Genomic DNA, 19,020 nt, shown 5'->3' with positions numbered 1-19,020 from the left:
AAAGTTTTTTGTTGTTATTACTAGTGAGGTAAAAAAGGAATACCATACTTGGTCAAATATTTATCAAAATGATTAACTTTAAAATGTCACCAAGAATGGGAAAAGTATGGAAGTTGTGGGTTTAGAAAAAAGAAGCATGAATATGATCTGGAGTTTATTCATGAGGACTCTGAAACTTGTTCCAGTGATTTTTTTGTAGAGAAATGTCTGCTTTTGGCTAGTAAAAGAAATACTTTTCTGAACTATTATCCATAGTCCAATGTCTCACAAAATAAAGTTCTATGTTTTCTAAAAATTATCATCAACCAATGGGACATTTCATTGAATTCAGTGACAGTAAAAGCCAAATATTGCTCTTTCATGGGATGAAATAGCCAGCCATGAGATTTTTCTGAACCTAGGTAAAAAGTTAGTGTTTATATTGCTATGCCAAGAGAAAATGTACATAAATCTATCAGAATGAGGTTGTTAACATGCTTGATTACTAAAATTTAAGCAACGGCAGCATATTTTACTTTTCTTGAGCTTTTCTTTTTCTCTCTTTTTGCAACAAGTATTTCCAGTTCCAGGAACAGCTCTTAATTAAGACAGTGAAACTCCATTGCTATATCTGTATTTCCATTTAGCTTCTTATGTTGTATTCTTTTCTGCCTCACAGGCAGTGAGAAAACTATTTATGGGCTTTGGTGAATTTCCCTTGAGGTTGTTTATCCAATAAGATATGTAACTTTTTAAGACCAGCGCAGCTAATGTTTAAGAACTCCCTCTAGTCCCAAAGATCATTATGCAGTGTTAAGCTACCATTTGTGCTTTCTTAATATTCCTTTCAGCTCTTGGTACATTTAATACAATATAGGAAAAAGAGGTGTGGCAGCATCTAATATAAACTTAGTTGTCCAATGACCCATCATGGTCATTAGTAGCATTCATTAATTAGAGCCTTCAGGCTACTGCTTCTCTCTGCCTACTGACAATTCATCAGTTTTTTGTTTGTATCCTTGCTTTTTTAAATATTTGAACTCTCTAAAGGCTTAATTGCCTGCAGCTTGGTCTCCTGAGTTGGCATTTATGTATTTATTCTCATAACGTTACTTATTTTTTAAGCTTTCTTTTTCTAAGTTTATCTTGGAGAACCAGGCCCCCCTCAGCTTCCAAAGCAGCTTTCTCCCTGGCCTTAATAGTTTTCTCCTTGCAGTCTCCTAACAGATTTTCTCACCTAATGAGGTCTCCAAAGTGCTAAGAAAATATGTAGCAGAAAATCTACTTGCTGTGCATTGTCTCTGGAGCCTATTACAAGTTTATGCCTTCATTATGAGTCCAGAGCAGAGCTGTGGGAAAGACCATTGCACCTTTGCTAAGGCATCTTCATGGATAGATAAAATACAAGCACTTTTAAATATGTGGCTAGATTTGAATTAGTCAAAACCACATATGTGGCAGCAGCAGGGCTAGGGTACAGTTTATTCACACTTTCATTTGATATCACAAATCAATTTTTTTTTTTTAATCAACCAGTGGCAATCAAATGTCAATAAGGATGCTCAGATTTGTGGGGTTTTTAGCAGATTTGCTTAAATGTACTATATTTACCCAATCCCCAATCTTTGTTGACCTTCCTTTTTCACTTCATACTAACTTATTACCATCACTATTCATTCTAACACATGGATTACTTTTTTCCTAAGACTTTTCATTATTTGTGTTAATCCTGTGAGCTTTCATGTTTTCCTGATATAATTTTAAAAGTGAGATTACTTTATTTTGCTCATTTAATGACTTCTTTTGAGAGAGTCTTTCTATCTACTTGTAAGATACCTTTTGTTTCCTTTTAAAAAAATGTGTAAGTTTGAGTCCAAATTGTGTGTTGCTTCTATTATAATACTTTTTAATCAGGTTTGTGGTTCTGTTACTAAATAAGTGTTTGTAGTAAAATTCATCATGTAAAAATTGTTTCAAACTCTCAGGTTGTCTTATGCTCTAAGCATTAAATTGAGATGAGAACATGCCTTGGGGTTATTTTCAGGGTTTAGCCCTTCAAGATACTGCGTGGTCTCTGGTGAGTCAGAAAAATAACTGGAAACCATTGCTGTGGAAGAGGCTGATCTTTTAACAGTATTCCAGTGGTTAGAAACTTGTTTATTTAGGAATGGGTATCTCCACTGAGGTCTCAATCAGGCAGCTGGCTGATACCCTCTTCATATCATGTATTCCCTGATACTTTGGCAACTGAGATCTGCATAGGCACTTCTCTCACTTACCGAGTTCTTGTCCTTTAGAACAGAGTATGCTTTAGTATGAAAGCACCTGTACTGCAGAAAACTTGCTCTTCTTTTCTTGAAGTCTACCAGTGTATTCACAGTTTACTGATCCAAATGAGTGAGTAGGATTTTGTGTCCTCAGATAATTTCCCAATACTTAATGTCAGGTAAAGACAGTGGCCACTATGATTGCCCTGAAAATCACCTGTACTGTCATCTGTTAAAGTCAGCACTGATCTAGTCAGCCTGCCCCTCTCTCCATCACTCACTGTGGCAGCATCCTTGCCTGCAGTCAATGCCAGGTGCCAGAATTGGGCCACAGCCTAGAGACTGCATGGACTATTGAAGAAGCAGAATGCACATGCATGTTTCTCACCAAGTTAATTCTCAAAGTGGAGTGCTCACACTCAATTAAATGGCTGTCTTCTAGGAGTCTCAGTTATGTACTGGAAGGTAGTAAATCTAGTACTAAAGCATTTTTTCCAAAAGATAAAATCTTAGCAGCCATGTTCATTGGTCCAGTAACAGAGATTTTGTTCACCTGATGTATTCCCTTTAATTATTTTTCTTACTTTAAATCTGATGTAGTAATCAGAAATATCTGCCCACATTATTTGATGAGATCTGTGGATAGTTTTGTAGCTGCAGGGACCTTTCAGTGACTGAGTTGATACCAACAGCAGACTAAATTTTGAAAATTGTTCAGAATTCTAACTGTTCTCCAACATACTTTTTTTCTTTCTCCATATTTCAGGACTCATCACTGCTTCTCCAGTCTACTCACAATGTGACTGTGAATGCTCGCAATTCAAACGGGGAAGTCACAGGCAGATTAAATGTGGGTAAGTCTGACTGATTATTCCTTGTCCACTGCTTTGGAAACATTGCAGTGAATTTTTGTATAGAGATTTGAGAATATAAAGCACTAAACACGTGATTATTTATTACTATTATGGTCATATTCAAATAATGCACCTTGCACTCAGTGAAAAGCAGCAGTGTGTTTTCAATTTCTCAGTTAAGCATTAATCCTTTAAATATTTGAAGCACTTCTTTATTGCAGAGTTATGCAAGAAAGGTCTCTCTAAGATCTCTTGTGTAAATATCTATTGGTAGTTGCAAATCAATTTCTGAGAAAATGCAGCAAGAAAACATAGCTAGAGTCTCTCTTTATTTCCTAGTATTCTAGAAACTAATACATTTAGACATCCTAAAAAAATTCATGTTCAAAACTCAGACATATCTTTTTCAATCTGTGGTAACATAAAATACATTGGTTTACTAAGTGAAATCAATAGATCTAGACAGATGTAAGTGAGAGATTTTGGCAGGAAAAATAAGCAGACGTTACTCTTTAAATCATATTTTTATGGCAAGAATGACAACAATATGTGTGAGCTATGACAGATGTTTTCTTAGCTTTGTTACTATTTTTCAACCTTTATTTGACATTGGAGAAAAATGTAACAATTTATTAACTCATTTTTTACAAGGTCTCAGGCAGCAAAGCATAAATTCCTCCCCATTTAACTGTAGCCTAACCTGGTATGTTGAAGTAGTTTACTAAATAGGGACCCAGCAGAGCATTGATGAGCAACTTTTCCATGCTGTTCAGACTGTGTAACTTCTGTGACAACTACTGTTTGAAGAATTACCATTTCAATACATAGAATGTTTTGCAAGCTTCACTGTTTTCCAAAAAAAGGATAAAAAATTAAAATATATAAAGGAACCTGTTTTTCCCCTTAAAAATGTATAATTATACACTTAATCACAAGTCAGCCTTTAAATTCTTTCAAATTCCCTTTATTTTAATTCAGTCAATCATAAAGATCTGAATTACTTGTCTTAAGAAAATACTCCTAAATATTTGTAATAAGGAGTGTGATAAATAGGTGTGTGGCATGTTTACTTTATATTCCACAAGCTTTTGCTAACAGTTAATACCTTCCACAATTGCCAACTTGCTGGAATTATGTTTCAAAACTCAATAGTAATCTTATAAATAGGACTAGTTGCAATTGTGTAGGAGTCATATAGATAAGCTTGGAATTGTTCCAGAGATGACAGTATAATATAGCATCTCTCACAAGATTATAACAAAAATACCTTTTAACTCATGGGAGTTGTGATTCAAATGATCTGTTAAAAGAATTTAATAAGTAACTAAGAATGATTTAAATACCCAGTCTTCAACAGAAGTAATTCACAAGAGAGATGTGAAATAAACCTTTACTTGAGTTTCTGTGAAATTCCCCTTGTGAAGATAACAGGCACACATTATACATTCCCTCATGAATCACAGATATACTAAAAAGACATAAAATGTGAGCAACTTCCAACATGATCACTCTGACTTTAAAGCTTCTACATGCCCCTCAGTTCATCTGTATGAAATACCCCTTGGAGGAGTTGTGTGGACATTGTTTTTTAAAACAAAGTGCTGTAGATATTGAGTTTTGTGCTGTGGCCCATAATCACCCTGTTTTCAGAAATCTTACTAAATGCAAATACTTTAAAAACTGTTTGCCAGGAAAATAATACTTTAGAAACAATAGGGATCATAATTTAAAAAACCCCAAGCAATTACATTCTTTACAGTTTTTACTTCCGTGGCCCCTGGATGACAAAAATACTCATTTTGTTTTAATTACTTTTTACAAATAAACAAAGAAGAACAAAACAACAAGGCATAAAAGGATATAAGAGCTTTATTTAAGGGAAATAATTGCATTGTTAATATTTGTAGGAGAAATGGGACTTGAAAGAATGTTGGCCAACAGACAGCAAGGAAGGAATCTAAGCAAAGCAGTGTTCTGGGAATGTACAGGGCTGATAGTCTTAGGGAATTCAGAAAGTTGTTGAGAGTTGTTTATAGGCAAGGCAACAATGTGTACAGAACAGATGGTAAATATTTTCATTAGAATAGCTCCTCTCCTTCAAATAATGAATAAGATTCTGATGTCATTGTCACAGCTTGCTTATCAACTTTCAAAACTGAAATATCTGGAACTTTCTTTGGTAATCCAAGAAAGCTGCTAATTATGATCTCCAAGATTCTTGTTCTTAACCACTTCAAAGCTGTATTCAATCCTAGAATAAAAAAACAGTGCAGAACTTTTGCTTTATATCCTGATGAATAATAAATCAACTTAGTGCAAAAAACTTGTCAAACTTTTTCAATAATGAGGGGTAATAAATGTATTATGTATAAAAGAAACATAGGGACTATATAGTCAATTACCAAATCAGTGAAAGCAACATTGATATCAAACAGTAAATGATGTTTTACATAAGTAAACATAGGCTTCTAAGCACGGGTTATCAGCAGATGAAAATTATACAGTCAGTTTTTCCAGTTGTGTTCCAGTCATGGATAATAATAAGTCAGCAAAGAGCAGCAGGTTTTCAGCTGTCACTGCTGAAAAGTAGGACCAGATTTTTAAGATATCTGTCTTTCAAGGACCATGTAAGGAGGCTTCAGCCTACAGAAGACCCTAAATTCTCCTTGTAGTATGTCTTTTTCAGGACAAGAATTTTTTTAAAAAATTAAAACTTTAAAAGAAAAAAAGATGTTCCCAAAGTCATGAAAGGCCTGTGAGAACAGATTCCAGTACAATGGATTGCTGATCCTTGACCTAGTTCAATTTTTTACACCAAGGAATAGTAACATCAGTAGCTTCAGGTCAGGGGTTCAGTTTAAAGTGTATAAAGCTTGTAGGAATTTATTTAGATAGTTGGATTATGAAGCTGTTCTGCATTGTTAAGCATGAAATCAGCTTCACTCAGAAATCATGGGAATATGGTGAAAGTCAAAATGGCTTATGCAGTGTGAAAACAGAATTACAGTCAAAATTCTGCTTTGAGACTATTTTCATGTCTGTAACATTAATCTGAACAGCTGTTACAATGAGAGTATTTGTGCTATCTCTGTTTTCAGACTGGAACAACATTCTGAGGAAAGGGATGAGTGTCAATACCTCATACATTGCTTTAGCACTAATAATTGCCATTTGGAAAACTACTGCTTTCCAAAGTCACATCATGTACGGTTTTCTTATCAGCATTTCGATTTTTCATTTTCAAATGATGGTATTTCTTCATAAGAGCCATAGGAAGAAGAAAACAGTGCTAAAAATGCATGATGACTCTAAGAAGAGTTTGATCTTGTTTTCACAGGAAGACCCTGAAGCCAGTTTCATAAACTTAATGACATTGTAAAATCATTTAGCTTTTCCTTCTTTATTTTTTCCCAGAAGTCTTTCATTAAAAACCCCATTCTTGTCCAAATAAATTCCTTCTTATCTTTAAGATAAAAGGCAGAATGTATTTCTTGAACATCTTTGCCTGCAAGAAGATGATTATTTGCATAACTTTAATTGCTGCCCAGCTGGGCTATAGAAAGGAAGATACACCATAGGAGCAATTAATAGAAAGATAAATCTGAAAATTCACGGAAGTATTTTTGAGGTGGTTTAGTCTTCCTATGATTATGAATTTACACTATATATTCCTAAGAGATTAAAGTAGGAATGTTTACTTCCTCAAGTATAAAAATTTAAGCTATCAGTGAATCTGAACATATCAATACATACATGCTAGTTTATTTTAAAGTAAAAATTGGTTAGATGTATAAGATTTAGAGAATGACAGGTGGCTGCTAAAACATCCTACAGATGTTTTAACCAATTCTGCTTTTTTAAGAGAATATACATTAAATGCACATACTTTCTAATATTCATTAAATGCAAATGCATTTAGTATTTTGTGAGACCGTTGTTTGTTTAAATGTGTATCATGTTGAAAAGCCTTAAAACAAAAAGCAGAAAACAGTGATAAATATTCAGCATATATTTAAATGAGAGCTAGCTAAGCAAATCAAAGTGCAGTTTAATCTATAGACTCAAATGATAAGTATCTTCTGAACAAAAATACCATTGATGGTCTATGCACCATGTAGAGTAAGGTGCTTACCATAGCAAGATATGCACACCCTATCCCAAAATATAATAATCTTTATGAATAAATACATGATGATGTTCACAGTCAGACAGGCTGACTTAAGCCAGAATTAAGACATCCTCTATGAGTTAATCAGATAGTTACTGTGAGGGTGGAGGGGCACTGGAACAATGTACACAGAGAAACTGTAGCTGCCCCATCCCTGGAAGTGTTCAAGACCAGGCTTGGATGGAGCTTTGAGAAGCCTGATCAAGTGGAAGGTGCCCCTTCCCATTTCAGGGGGTTGAAACTACGCATTCTTTGAAGTCCCTTCCAACCCAGACCATTCTATGATTCTGTGATAACGTGCATTGCCGACTTGTTAAATATGACAGCATCACATTAAGGGGAAATTTCATCTGAATCCTACACTGTCACTTTTCTTCGCACTGAGTGCAGAAGAGGAGATAGGTCTACAGAGTTTGGCTCTGAAAAATTACCACTAATATTTGGGAAACCATTTTTTGTTTGGAAAATAACCATTTGGGGGATACCTGTCTGTCATCAGAGAGCAATTACTTATCTAAGTAGCTTCTTTGTCTCTTTATTCCAATGGGAGGAAGTAATTAAATTAGTGAAAAATGGGGAATTATTTAAGATTTTACAACCTTCTCAGCTTTGTTCCATTAAACTTGCAATCCCAATGTATTGGTTTCAGTAATCATTAACATAAATAATTGGGTGGTAATTAGAAGGTAATAGTTACTGCCAAAGGTGAGGACTAAAAAATAATTGAATTTTTAGCACTGGTTAATACTAGATGAATTTGCAAAGGCTAGCTTAAAGTAGCAGAAATTTACTGAGACTATAATTTAAGATAAAATTTGGATAATTGAGTATATCTAAAATCCTAGTCACTGCACATGCAACAGTGGTTTTGAACCCTGATGGCTGCTACTGCCCAGAAAAGGAGCCACACCCCTCTCTTTGTGCAGCAGGTCTGCAGAAGACACCCCCAGTCCTGATGGACAGCCTGAACATGTGCCTGCAGTGTAGCCTTGTGGCAGTGAGCACTAAGAGCACACTGGGCTGCATCATCCCTCTCCTGGGAGGCTGTGGCTGGAATACTGTGGAGCCCTGGAGCCAGAGGAGGATGTGCCCACAGGGAGCTGCACAGATAGCCAGGGAGTGGAAGCACATGACATATAAGAGTCCATAGAGGTTGTGTTTGTTTAACCTGCCAGAAAAGAAAGCTTAAGGAAGAGCTTCCAACTTGTGCCTAATACTGGGAGGCCTAGAGACAAAATAAATCGCAAAATCATTAAAATTGAAAAAGACCTCCAAGATCAAATCCAGCCTCTATATGAATGACAACTTTAGTGTATCACAAAGTGCCACACCTACCCATTTTTTGACTCATCTACTCATTTTTTGACTTTTGGACCCACTTCCCTGGGTAATCTGTTCCAAGGTTTAACCACTCTTTTAGTGGAGAAATTTTTCCTATTATCAAACCTGAACCTCCCTTGGCTGTGGCCATTTCCCACTGTCCAATCCATACCAGACTCAGGCTGCACAGCAAGAGGGCAAAAGGCAATGGTCATGGGTTGCAGAGAGGCAAAATGTAACTGGATAGAAGGGTCAGGGGAGAATTACCACTGTTAGAATGGTTAACTGCAGGAACAGATTGCTCAGGAAGGCTGCTAAATCCCCTTCCTCAGCGGTATTAAAATTTCACCTGGACAAGACCCTGAGCACCTTCATCTAACTTCCAACCAAGTTGGTCCTGATGTGGTTAGGAGGTGGGACATACAGAGGTGACCTCTGGCTTGCATTCCTCTGTGATTCCTTCTTGCCCTGCCTTCAGCTGACATGCTGGAAAGGCACACATTGCTTACAGACCCCATGTCAGACTTTCTGGTCTGATATAGACATCCTGGATACTCTAGGACATTTGAAATAAGCTGAAGGCTGGGCAGAGAGCACAAAAGAATGTATTATGATACTAGACAGTGATGCTGTGAACTGAATCATGCCCCATCTGTTCAGCTGATCCTCTCACACTGTCCTCTGCCCACATCCAGAAGGTAAGCTTAGAATACTGCTGAAATACAGTGCAGGAGTTGACCTTATGAAAGTGTACTCATGGCTTTCTGTTTTTTTTAAAAAAGGGGAAAAGAGGAAGAAGAATATCCATTGTACAGATGATAAAGTAGTTGAAGTACTTGCTTAGGAATGAGAGACTCAGATCAGCTATCCTCTCTGCATACAAGGTTTCAAATTACCATGACTCATCTCCTTTAGTATTTTCCTTTTCACCTTATCTCTCTGAGAACTGTGTGTATCAGCTTTTCCTGTTCTTCATTTTGCAATAAAATTTTGATTCATTAAGCATGTGAGAAAAGGTGACCAATTTTTTGAGATCTCTAGACCTGCTTTCAATCACAGATAACAACAAAGCATAAACAGTGGTGACAGTAAGGCCCTCTTACTTTGATCTGAGAGGACATAATTGTTTCATCCATTACATAAAGGAGAACTGAGAGAAAAAGAGGAAGCAGGAGCAGCAAGTGTTCTATTAATATATTAGAGTTGTTCAAAGTTATAGAGATGTATGATATGGACATAAAATGTGTATATGTAATGTGCTGTATATTTTTTGTAATAATGCCTTTGTTCTAATGAAATATCATACCTGGAAGTAAGGACTTTATTGTATTCTATCATTCATGGAATGAGAACTAAATCTGTAGGAGTATTACATTTTTAAAACACCTTTAATGAGATGTTATTTTAAGTAAGGTGCTTTAGTTCAATAAAAATTAACTAAAAAAGGAAATGGCGTAGGAATACCAAAGAGCAGTCAGGATTTTGGTTTATACCCAATTCTTCAATGATTCTAGGTGGAAGGAGAAGAGCAAAGCATACAGAGTAGCTGACAGCCATAGGTTAATTGGAAATGGCAGATAAGAAAAGAGACTAAGAAAAAAAAGATATGAAATTACTTAATGATAGAAGTAAATCCAGTATTGGAAAGCCTTTACTTCTCAAAGATCTAAAGACACACTAAAAATACTTCATATTTGGCAGAACTAACTATTTGAAGAGTCATCCTGCTGGTAACTTATAGGCAGATTCTTCAAATTTCAGGCTCCTCAAATTTCATTGGCATTAAGCATTTGTGGATATTTATTTTATGGCAGGCCCTGGTTTTGACAGAAGATCCTTTGCTGTCTGGTACATCTATATTTGTGTTGGCCCGGAATTCAAACCTTGTATAGCAGTGGAAGGCAGTTTATTAAAATGCTTTTCAACTGAAATGGAGTCCCTAAACAAAAGAGCTTCCTTCCCTGGAAAATCTCCAGGGAAGTAAAGAGTGAGGAGGACAAATGAAAATATAGACTGTTTAGCAGTGTGTCAGTTTCTTTTTGGATAAAAAAGTTCGTCATTTAAAGCACATCCTCAGTGTCGAGAGGTATGTGATGTGAAGATCAATTATGAGGTCTGCCTCAGGGCTGCACATTAAAGGAGGAAACACACAGAAACAATGGGCAATAATCAGCCTTATCAGCAAGAATAACCCATTGACCTGGAAATCCGTGTGACAGTAAGCAGAAAACAAATACTTTCTGGAACCCACATTCAGTCAGGTTGATTTTTAATCATAGGATTTTATCAGCAAATGTGATTATTCAGTATTAGTTGACTTACATGTAGTTAATATACTAGGATGGTAAACAAAACACATTCAGGCATTAGGAAATTACACTTTCAGATGCTGAGTTTGGCTGCTGTTTGTGAGCTGAAAATTAATCTCACTGGGATTACAATTAGTGTTATTGCAGTATATCTAGTTTATGTCTATAGTGGAATACCATTAAGAGAAATTAATGGTTACTTTTCATTGCATAAAATTATTCCCATTTATGTAAAAGCCTATTATATCTTTCTGAAACCCTGAGATGTCTCATCTCTAGCATGAGTAAAACATATGTTTGGATTTTGTTTACCCTAGCATTTCCTCTTAAGATTTAAAATACATCACTTATTATCCATACCATTCTCTGCTAACAAAGATTATCTGTAGGACAATCCTTGTCTCACATTAGTGGGACACTTGTATTAAGAAAATTTTGGACCTAAAGATTCTTGTTAAGGATATATTCAGTTGTGCAGGGTCCAGGATCAAACAGTCTGAGTGCAAATCCAGCATGGGCAAGGCCATGAGTTGGAGTTTCAAAGAGAGTCAAGTGTCTGGAATGTATAAAATGTTCAGTGAGTGCTCTCACAGTACCTGCAGAGTTTTTCCTTAATTAAGCTAGTTTTAAAAATCATGAGGTTGGATGAATGGGAAGGATGAGGGACCAGCCCCAGCAGCACCAGTAAAGTTGATAGCATCCATTTTACTCAGGCCTTTGATTTGTTTGAATACACAAGGATCTAGCTACACTACATAAATGGCCAGTTTAATTATTATTGCTGGGCACAAACAGGGACAATCAATCACTGGACCATAAAATGGCTCGGATTGGAAGGGACCTTAAATAAAACCTTAACTAACATTCTCTAGGAAACCATTGACAGGGATCCATCCCTGCCTCACTTACCCAGAACTGTTTCTTTTGCTGTAATTTTTTTTTTTAAATACTTAAGGCTTTTCACACCATGAAGATATTTTCTGATCTCACTTTTAGCAACATACTTCTCAGAAATAAAGTCGTGGGCTTCAGAATAGCTTTAGAGAAGAGCCAAATTTGTCTCCATAAAGCTGTGCTTGGGTGCACATGTGCAGCAGAGCATAACATAATGCAGAGCTCAGCCCTCTATCCTGACCATTTTCAGGTAGAATCAGTACTGGGTTCTATGCCTTAAAATCATTGCCCTAGTTTAGGACATTATGGCTTCTCTAACTCTCTGTGTTTAGTGGGCAATTAAAATCAATGCTTTGCATCTGCTGAGTGAAGCAGTAAGCAATTTGTACAGAGCCTCATGGTGCTTCCCTCATACCAGCTGCCAACCAGATTTTGTGAAATATCTCCATGTATTTCATAGCAGTCCTGATCCTCTGTCATCTAACATAACATAACATCTAACATCTAACATCTAACATCAACAGCTCCTTTAATGTCATATTAAAAAAAAAAAAAAATCCTATTTCTTTTGAGAATTACTGCCTGGAATATATTTCACATTTATGGGAGCAGACATGGGAAAACAGGTTCTTAATGGGAAGGAAGCAGTTCAGTGCCTCTCGGTCCTGTGGATGGTCTGTGAAATACGTTTATTAAAGATTGCTGAAAAGGAGACTTAACTACTATGGCCATTCTCTGTAATTTTAATTTTGAATATAGATTTATGATGACAACTCTGTGTAATAGATATTCAGGCTTGATGTGGTGTGAATTCTAATGGATCAGATTGTTAGAAGAGGGAATATTAAGGGTTTGATTTTGATCTACTTACCAAGCCAATACTGTAGAACAGGATGTTTTAGTGAATTTATGATCTGGAAGTACCCACAGACTCTCTTATTCATATTATTTTCATTTTTGGAGTACCAGAGTCAATTGCAAATATTCTCATGGCTTCTTGAAACCCTTACATGATCAGGGACATTTGTTAGATATGTGGAGCCATACTGGCATCTCTTACAAAGAGCTGAAGTCCTGCTCTTGCATGGGATATTTGTAATTTTAAAGCATTTGAGGTCCCTAGTGAGAAGAGATGGTGCTGCAAAGACTTTAATAATTAGTTTCTGTTTAAAAAAAAAAAAGAAAAAGATAGATTCATTCTGATCAAAGCAGTTTCAACACGAAGAACATGAATGTTTGTCTGGATCAATTTGTTTAGGATTTTCTAGGTTCCCTGGAAACCCAACTATAAAGAAAGACTTCAGGCATGGTTTTGAACAACAAGTTAGGTCACGTAAATGGACTTAACCAATTTCAAAACTTACAAGGCCACTATCCATAGAATATATGTGTACTTCAGTGTACTTGAATGAGTCTCTACATTATTACCACACCAATTAAAATTATTAATAATTTATATAGAAAATTGAATAAAGATGATTAAATTATTCCATTATTTTGTGTTTTGCAGGTCCTAAAATGGTAGAATTCCACAGTCAGCAATTTCAGATCAACTCAAGGGATGGAAAGCCACTTTTTACAGTGGATGAAAATGAAGTTGTAATTGGCACAGATAAGCTTCGAGTCACAGGTTTGTAATGGTTTAAGAAATGCTCAGATAATACCCATATGAAAAGCACAATAAAAATGGCATTTTTAAATATGTTATTATGCATGAATGCAAGTTCTGCTTTTATTTCGTTAGGAAACAGAAATATGAAGATAATCTGACCTTTTTCAATAATCAGTAAGAATTTTTAAAACAAATTTATATATATATATATATAAAAATTATATATATATATATATCTATAAATTTATATATATATGTATGTCTGTTTTATTTCAAAGCTATTAGTGACTGGAACTGTGGTGATGCATCTTTTTATGAATTATTTAATGTTTCCAGTGTGTGCTGTCTGAGGCTGAAAAAGTTCTAGATATTCCACTCTGGATAGTAACAGGTCTGATCTTTGAAAACTTTAAGGAGATAAGAAAATGAGAAATAAGAGAATATCTCTGATATTTTTATGTCGTTTTATCTTTCAAAGTGAAAGCTACTATTTTTCTGTTCTGTGAGTAGCACATATGCCACAGGAAGATATTTGTAGTATATCTTAAATGTCACCTGTCAAGAGAAAAGTTTGTCATAGGCTGTTTCTTCAAATCACTGAAGTACTCATTTACAAAGTTATATGTCAAAGTTATCACATGAAAAGCTGTTTCTTTCATACAACCTGATAAAGTCAACCTTCCTTTTCTAGGTGTAAAGTTGCATTAAATAGATACATCAAGTGTGATTTCTTTTTGAGCAGAAAAATCCATCAAAGAAAGTATTGAAATTATTCTGCAATTTCTTTTCAATTTTTTATATTTTTTGCCTGATTTCAGCTATCATGTTTGGCTAATTACTGGTCCTCTGAAATGTTGAAGTCTTCATTTTAATGAATGGATTCATATTATTTCACTGTCAAAGCTATAAATATGGTAGTAACTATACAATTAGTGTTTCAAAGCCAAAGTTAAGTTATAATAATTGTGTTAATACATTTTGTTTATGCCTGAGGGTCTTATCTTAAGGTTTTTTACTTTTTAACCTAATTGAAATTACAACTTTGTTTAACCAGGAAACCATATCAAATAATTATTGTTTGCCCAAGGGATGTTAAACTTTAATAGAAAAGCATGTTTAACAAAGATATGAAAAACTGCATAATTGTTAACTGATTTGGAAAAGGTCTGTCTCTGCTCAAAGTAAGTAAAAATCATTCATACACGAGTTGAAATTGTTATGCTAATATTAATGACTCACTCATCCAATATTAATCTTTACAGTGCATTGATAATTATTTACTGCAGCAGATAGTGTACTAAGACACATTGCCTGTTTCTTTTTTTACCCTGTAGTAAAAATTCAAAAGTAAATACATTAAAGTCAGTGAGGTTATTTCAGTGTAAAATTAATGTAAGTGAGAGGAGATTCATGCCTACTTTGCTTCAAATTAATTTATTAAAATCGTGATTTAAATGATACTATTAGCATGAAGGATAAATTATTGTGATTTAAATGATACTATTAGCATGAAGGATAAATTAGTAATACTTTGCATACCGAGATTATTTTTAAACATTTTAGATAGAGAGCAAGATCAATGTGAAATAAATTTTGAAAAGCTCATACCATAAAAATCAGATGATCATGGGCTTAAAATACACAAAGAATATTTTACAGTTTTTTATGCACAGTGTAGTGAACTATTTGATTGTACTTCTCCTTATTTATGTGAATTATGAAAAGTTCAGTAATGATTTTTAAGAAAACCTGACAGTTTTCAACTAAAATATAATATAGCAGAGAGCAAATGTGTATGATTTATGGTATTCCAAGACATTTTCCTACAATTAATATGTTTCAGCTCATGCTATTTCCGTCAGACGTTCTCTGGCCCCTGTGTAGAATAGAACAGTGCACACCAAAGAAGAGCAAACACCTGGGCAAAGCCTGACCAGGAGTGTGCCTCCCACAGCCCACAGGGTCACTGGCAGCTCTGGTGGCCAATTCCCCTGGAGCACAGAGAGATGCAGCAGCTGCCCAGGCAGGGCTCTTGTGCCCACCAAATGCTGCTCTCTGCTTTGGGGAGGGCTCCAGGCTTGTCCTCTCCCTTGGATGTCGTGGCTAGAGGCTGAGCTGATGTGCTCAAACATCAACATCCAGCTGTGTGTGCAGCACCTGGGGTGTGTGAGTCACCACATGGTGCCACTTTACCTGCCAGAGATGCTTCTGTGATCCTGGCAGCTGGAGGCCAGGCAGGATGCACAGGGGTGTTCCAGATGACAGTAAGTACATACAGCTAGGCAAAGAAACACTGCCTCTGGCTCATCTGTGACACATGCACATGCATTTCAGTGTATGTGAAACTGAAGCTCAGCTGAACCCTTCATGACAATTACTGCTCCTGAAGGAGCACGTACTCAAACTGCATCCTCTTTAATATTATTTCAGTAAGGACTGCATTTTGCAGGCATTCATTATGTTGCTGTGGCAGTACTGAACATCCATGTTTTGTTCTGGGAGGGTTTTGTGCATTCAGCTGGCATTGGTGACAGTGAAACCACCTTGTAACTGTATTGGCTGGCAAAGAGCCAATTCCTTTGGAATATCCTCATGTCAGGCTTGCAGAAACACTGAATTGTAAAGATTAGAGAAGATATCTAAGGTAACATCCAACCATTAACCTAACACTTCTATGTTCACCATTAACCACATCTCCAAATGTCACATCTACACTTTTTTTTTCCTAAAAGTAATGTTAGCAAGGCAAAGAGGATCAGTATTTTTAAGGATAAGCAAATTTGTATCACCCTTTCTCCAGTTGATTACTTCCATTCTGCTTTCCTTCTTTAAAAATCCCCTGAAGTATTTGCAGAGTATTGTCTGATTTTCTAGTGCTCTGTTCTGTGCAAAGGTTTTCAGTTTGCATAGCTAATGCTGAACGTGCAATGTGACAGTGTGCTTAATTTAAACACTTCTGCTCAGAAGGTGAGTTCAGTAGGAGGCAATTTGGGGGTATGAGTAAACATTCTCTTAGACTTTGAGGAGGCAAATGGTCCTTGCCTGATAGAGTGTGTGGGGTGTTAATGAATATTGCTGACTTCAGCCCACTCATTGAGAAAATTAATACCTTGTTCTTGTGTATTTTAGGAATAAATTATAATATCTTAATAAACAGTAGTCTATAAAATAGTAAATATAGTAATAGTCATATTGCAGTTAAAAAGATAAAGTAGGAAATGAAGACAGGAAATCAATTTAGGGCTATTTTCCAAAAAAAGTTGCCCTGAGATTTTTTTCCTATTAGTAGCATACTGTTAAAACTTAATGCTGTTTGATGAAGAAGTTTTAGTCACATTAAAGGCAAGGTTTTGGCCTTGCTTAGAGGTGACAGCTCTAGAATATAGAAATAAACCTTTTCATTCCATTTTGCACCATCTGCCTACTGCCCAGAACATTAGCACTGATGTTTCCTGTTCTCTTCCTTCCATTAGCCCCTATTTCCATGGAACTGATACTACCTCTGTAACCACTTACTTCTCTTTACAGGATCACAGGATCATAGAATCACTTAGGTTGGAAAAGAATTATTAAGATCACCAAGCTGAACCATTAACCCAGCACTGCAAAGTCTATCACTAAATCATGTCCCCAAGTGCCACATCTGCACTTTTGACATATCAGGATATCCCTGCAAAATATCTTAGTTGTACCAAATCTGCATTTCCTGATAAACATTTTTAATTCTTTAAGGTGCAGAATAATCTTAATCATAATGAAATGAAATGTGAATGAAGCAGGGTTAAAGCTCTGTCTGAATTAATAAATTTTAAGTTTTCCAGTATTATATTCATGCCCATTTGTAATTTACAGAAAGATTAATCTGTTTAAATTGATGAGGAGGGTATCAACAGCTAAATAAAAATTAAATTCAAGCTTGGTAAATCAACGAATCCTCAAAGAGCTGAAGTGATTTAATATGGTAGTTCTTCTATCTCGTGTACTTTTCTTCAGTCCAAGCCAAGAATATTTAATTCTAAGGAATCTTGATTTCTTCTCAAAAAGCAGCACATTTCTTGCCCTCTCAGGACATCCTGAGAATTTTTCTGCAATCCTCATGAAGTGACAGCCTTCCTATCTGTTGTCTCAGCAATGTATTCATTTTTAATGTTTTTTCTTGATTTCACTTCTTTTCCTTTTACCATGTTCTCTGAGATTGCCCCAACTCATTTTTAATTCTCTTTTTCCCTTTATACCACATTTAATACAATCCAATACCACATTCATACAGTCTACACCATGCTTTTTAATCATCCATTTCCATTCTTTGTCTAGACAGAGGCCAAATCACTAATGTAGGGATTTTTACAGCCCAGAATTCTTTCCAGAGTGTAATGGCATAAAGAGCTACCAGACAAGCCACCTTGACTAATATCCTAACTATTAAAATATATTGCCTTGCCACATATATTCACCTGGGAAGTGCTCAGGTGTGTGAATCCTCAAAGCCAGAAGATGTCTCAACCTAAGACCTCTCCAAGTTTTGATGAGTATGTTCACAAAGCCAAGGAACAGAAGTTCAGAGGCTCCATTCTTGCTGTAGAGAGTGGTGTTCAGATGCTTTTTTGAGCTGCTTCTGTTGCTGGGGGGCTTTTGTCATACATCAGCCAATTTCCTGATCCTAGTGAAGCTTAGGTGGAAGGTGGTCACTGGGCTGGTGATACTGAAATAATGCTAATACTCAGGAGAGTGGAAATGCAGATCCTCACAAGATTTTTCAGGTCCAACAAGGAGGTTGGGTGCTTATTGTTTCTTCCCCTTTTGAATGGAACTAGTCGTACACCAAGAGGTAAACTATCTGATCCCATAGTCATTAACATTTTGCATGCAGAAACACCATTTCATATTGAGCAAGTCTGCCTATAAATAGGGGAAAATATTTGATAGAGCTACATGACAGAAGTTGTGGTATCCATGGAGCAGTCTAAAATAAATATGATTATTTGAGAATTTAGTATTTGCAAAGGTTTTGTGGGTTTTTAATTATCTCTATTAACTATAATGAAAGTTACATTGTGTATAAATCTTATTTATTTATTTTATTGTTGCAAGTAGTTGAAAATTTCTGTCTTCAACCTTTTTGTATTTCATTTTAAAAATTTACAGCTGTACATTGATATCACTTCTATATTGTATTATTACAATGGTAATAATGTAGCTATATTTCAATTGTCTTATAATTCTTAACATGTGTTCTCATACACTGATTTCCAACATCAAAGTGGCCATATTAAAAATTTTAAAAAACCCTCTTGCTATTTTTGTATTGTATTTGAACTATTACATTACAATATTTTTCATCTTTTATTCTTTTTTATTTTTGCAGGGCCTGAAGGAGCACTTTTTGAACATTCTGTAGAAACACCACTTGTGAAAGCAGAAGCTTTTAAACAGCTTAGGTAAGAATTTATACATAAATCTAATAAGTAAATGTTATTTTCTGTAAGTATTAACTTTTTTTTGAATGTGTGATTTTCAACACAGGATTACTAATAACTTTTTTTCTGGTTTATGTGACAAGCTGTTATTTCAAAGGAAAATCATATACATTGTTCTGCAATTTTAAAATACATTATAA

General features: G+C 35.5%; 1 protein-coding gene across 6 annotated transcripts in view; it reads left to right on the top strand.

The window, feature by feature from the left end:
• SGCG (sarcoglycan gamma) overlaps window positions 1-19,020 on the top strand; it is a 103,129-nt gene that overhangs the window by 65,080 nt on the left and 19,029 nt on the right. For all 6 annotated transcript variants that reach the window (XM_079298843.1, XM_079298845.1, XM_079298844.1 and 3 more), the window contains 3 exons: window positions 3,013-3,100; window positions 13,302-13,421; window positions 18,769-18,841. In XM_079298843.1, coding sequence (XP_079154969.1) covers window positions 3,013-3,100; window positions 13,302-13,421; window positions 18,769-18,841 — 281 coding nt within the window. The remainder of the gene's footprint in view (window positions 1-3,012; window positions 3,101-13,301; window positions 13,422-18,768; window positions 18,842-19,020) is intronic.

This window comes from Erithacus rubecula (genome assembly GCF_903797595.1).
Source record: "Erithacus rubecula genome assembly, chromosome: 1".
NCBI lineage: Eukaryota > Metazoa > Chordata > Aves > Passeriformes > Muscicapidae > Erithacus > Erithacus rubecula.
The sequence above is the reverse complement of the archived record's forward strand: the minus strand, read 5'-3'. Positions and strand labels throughout refer to the sequence as shown.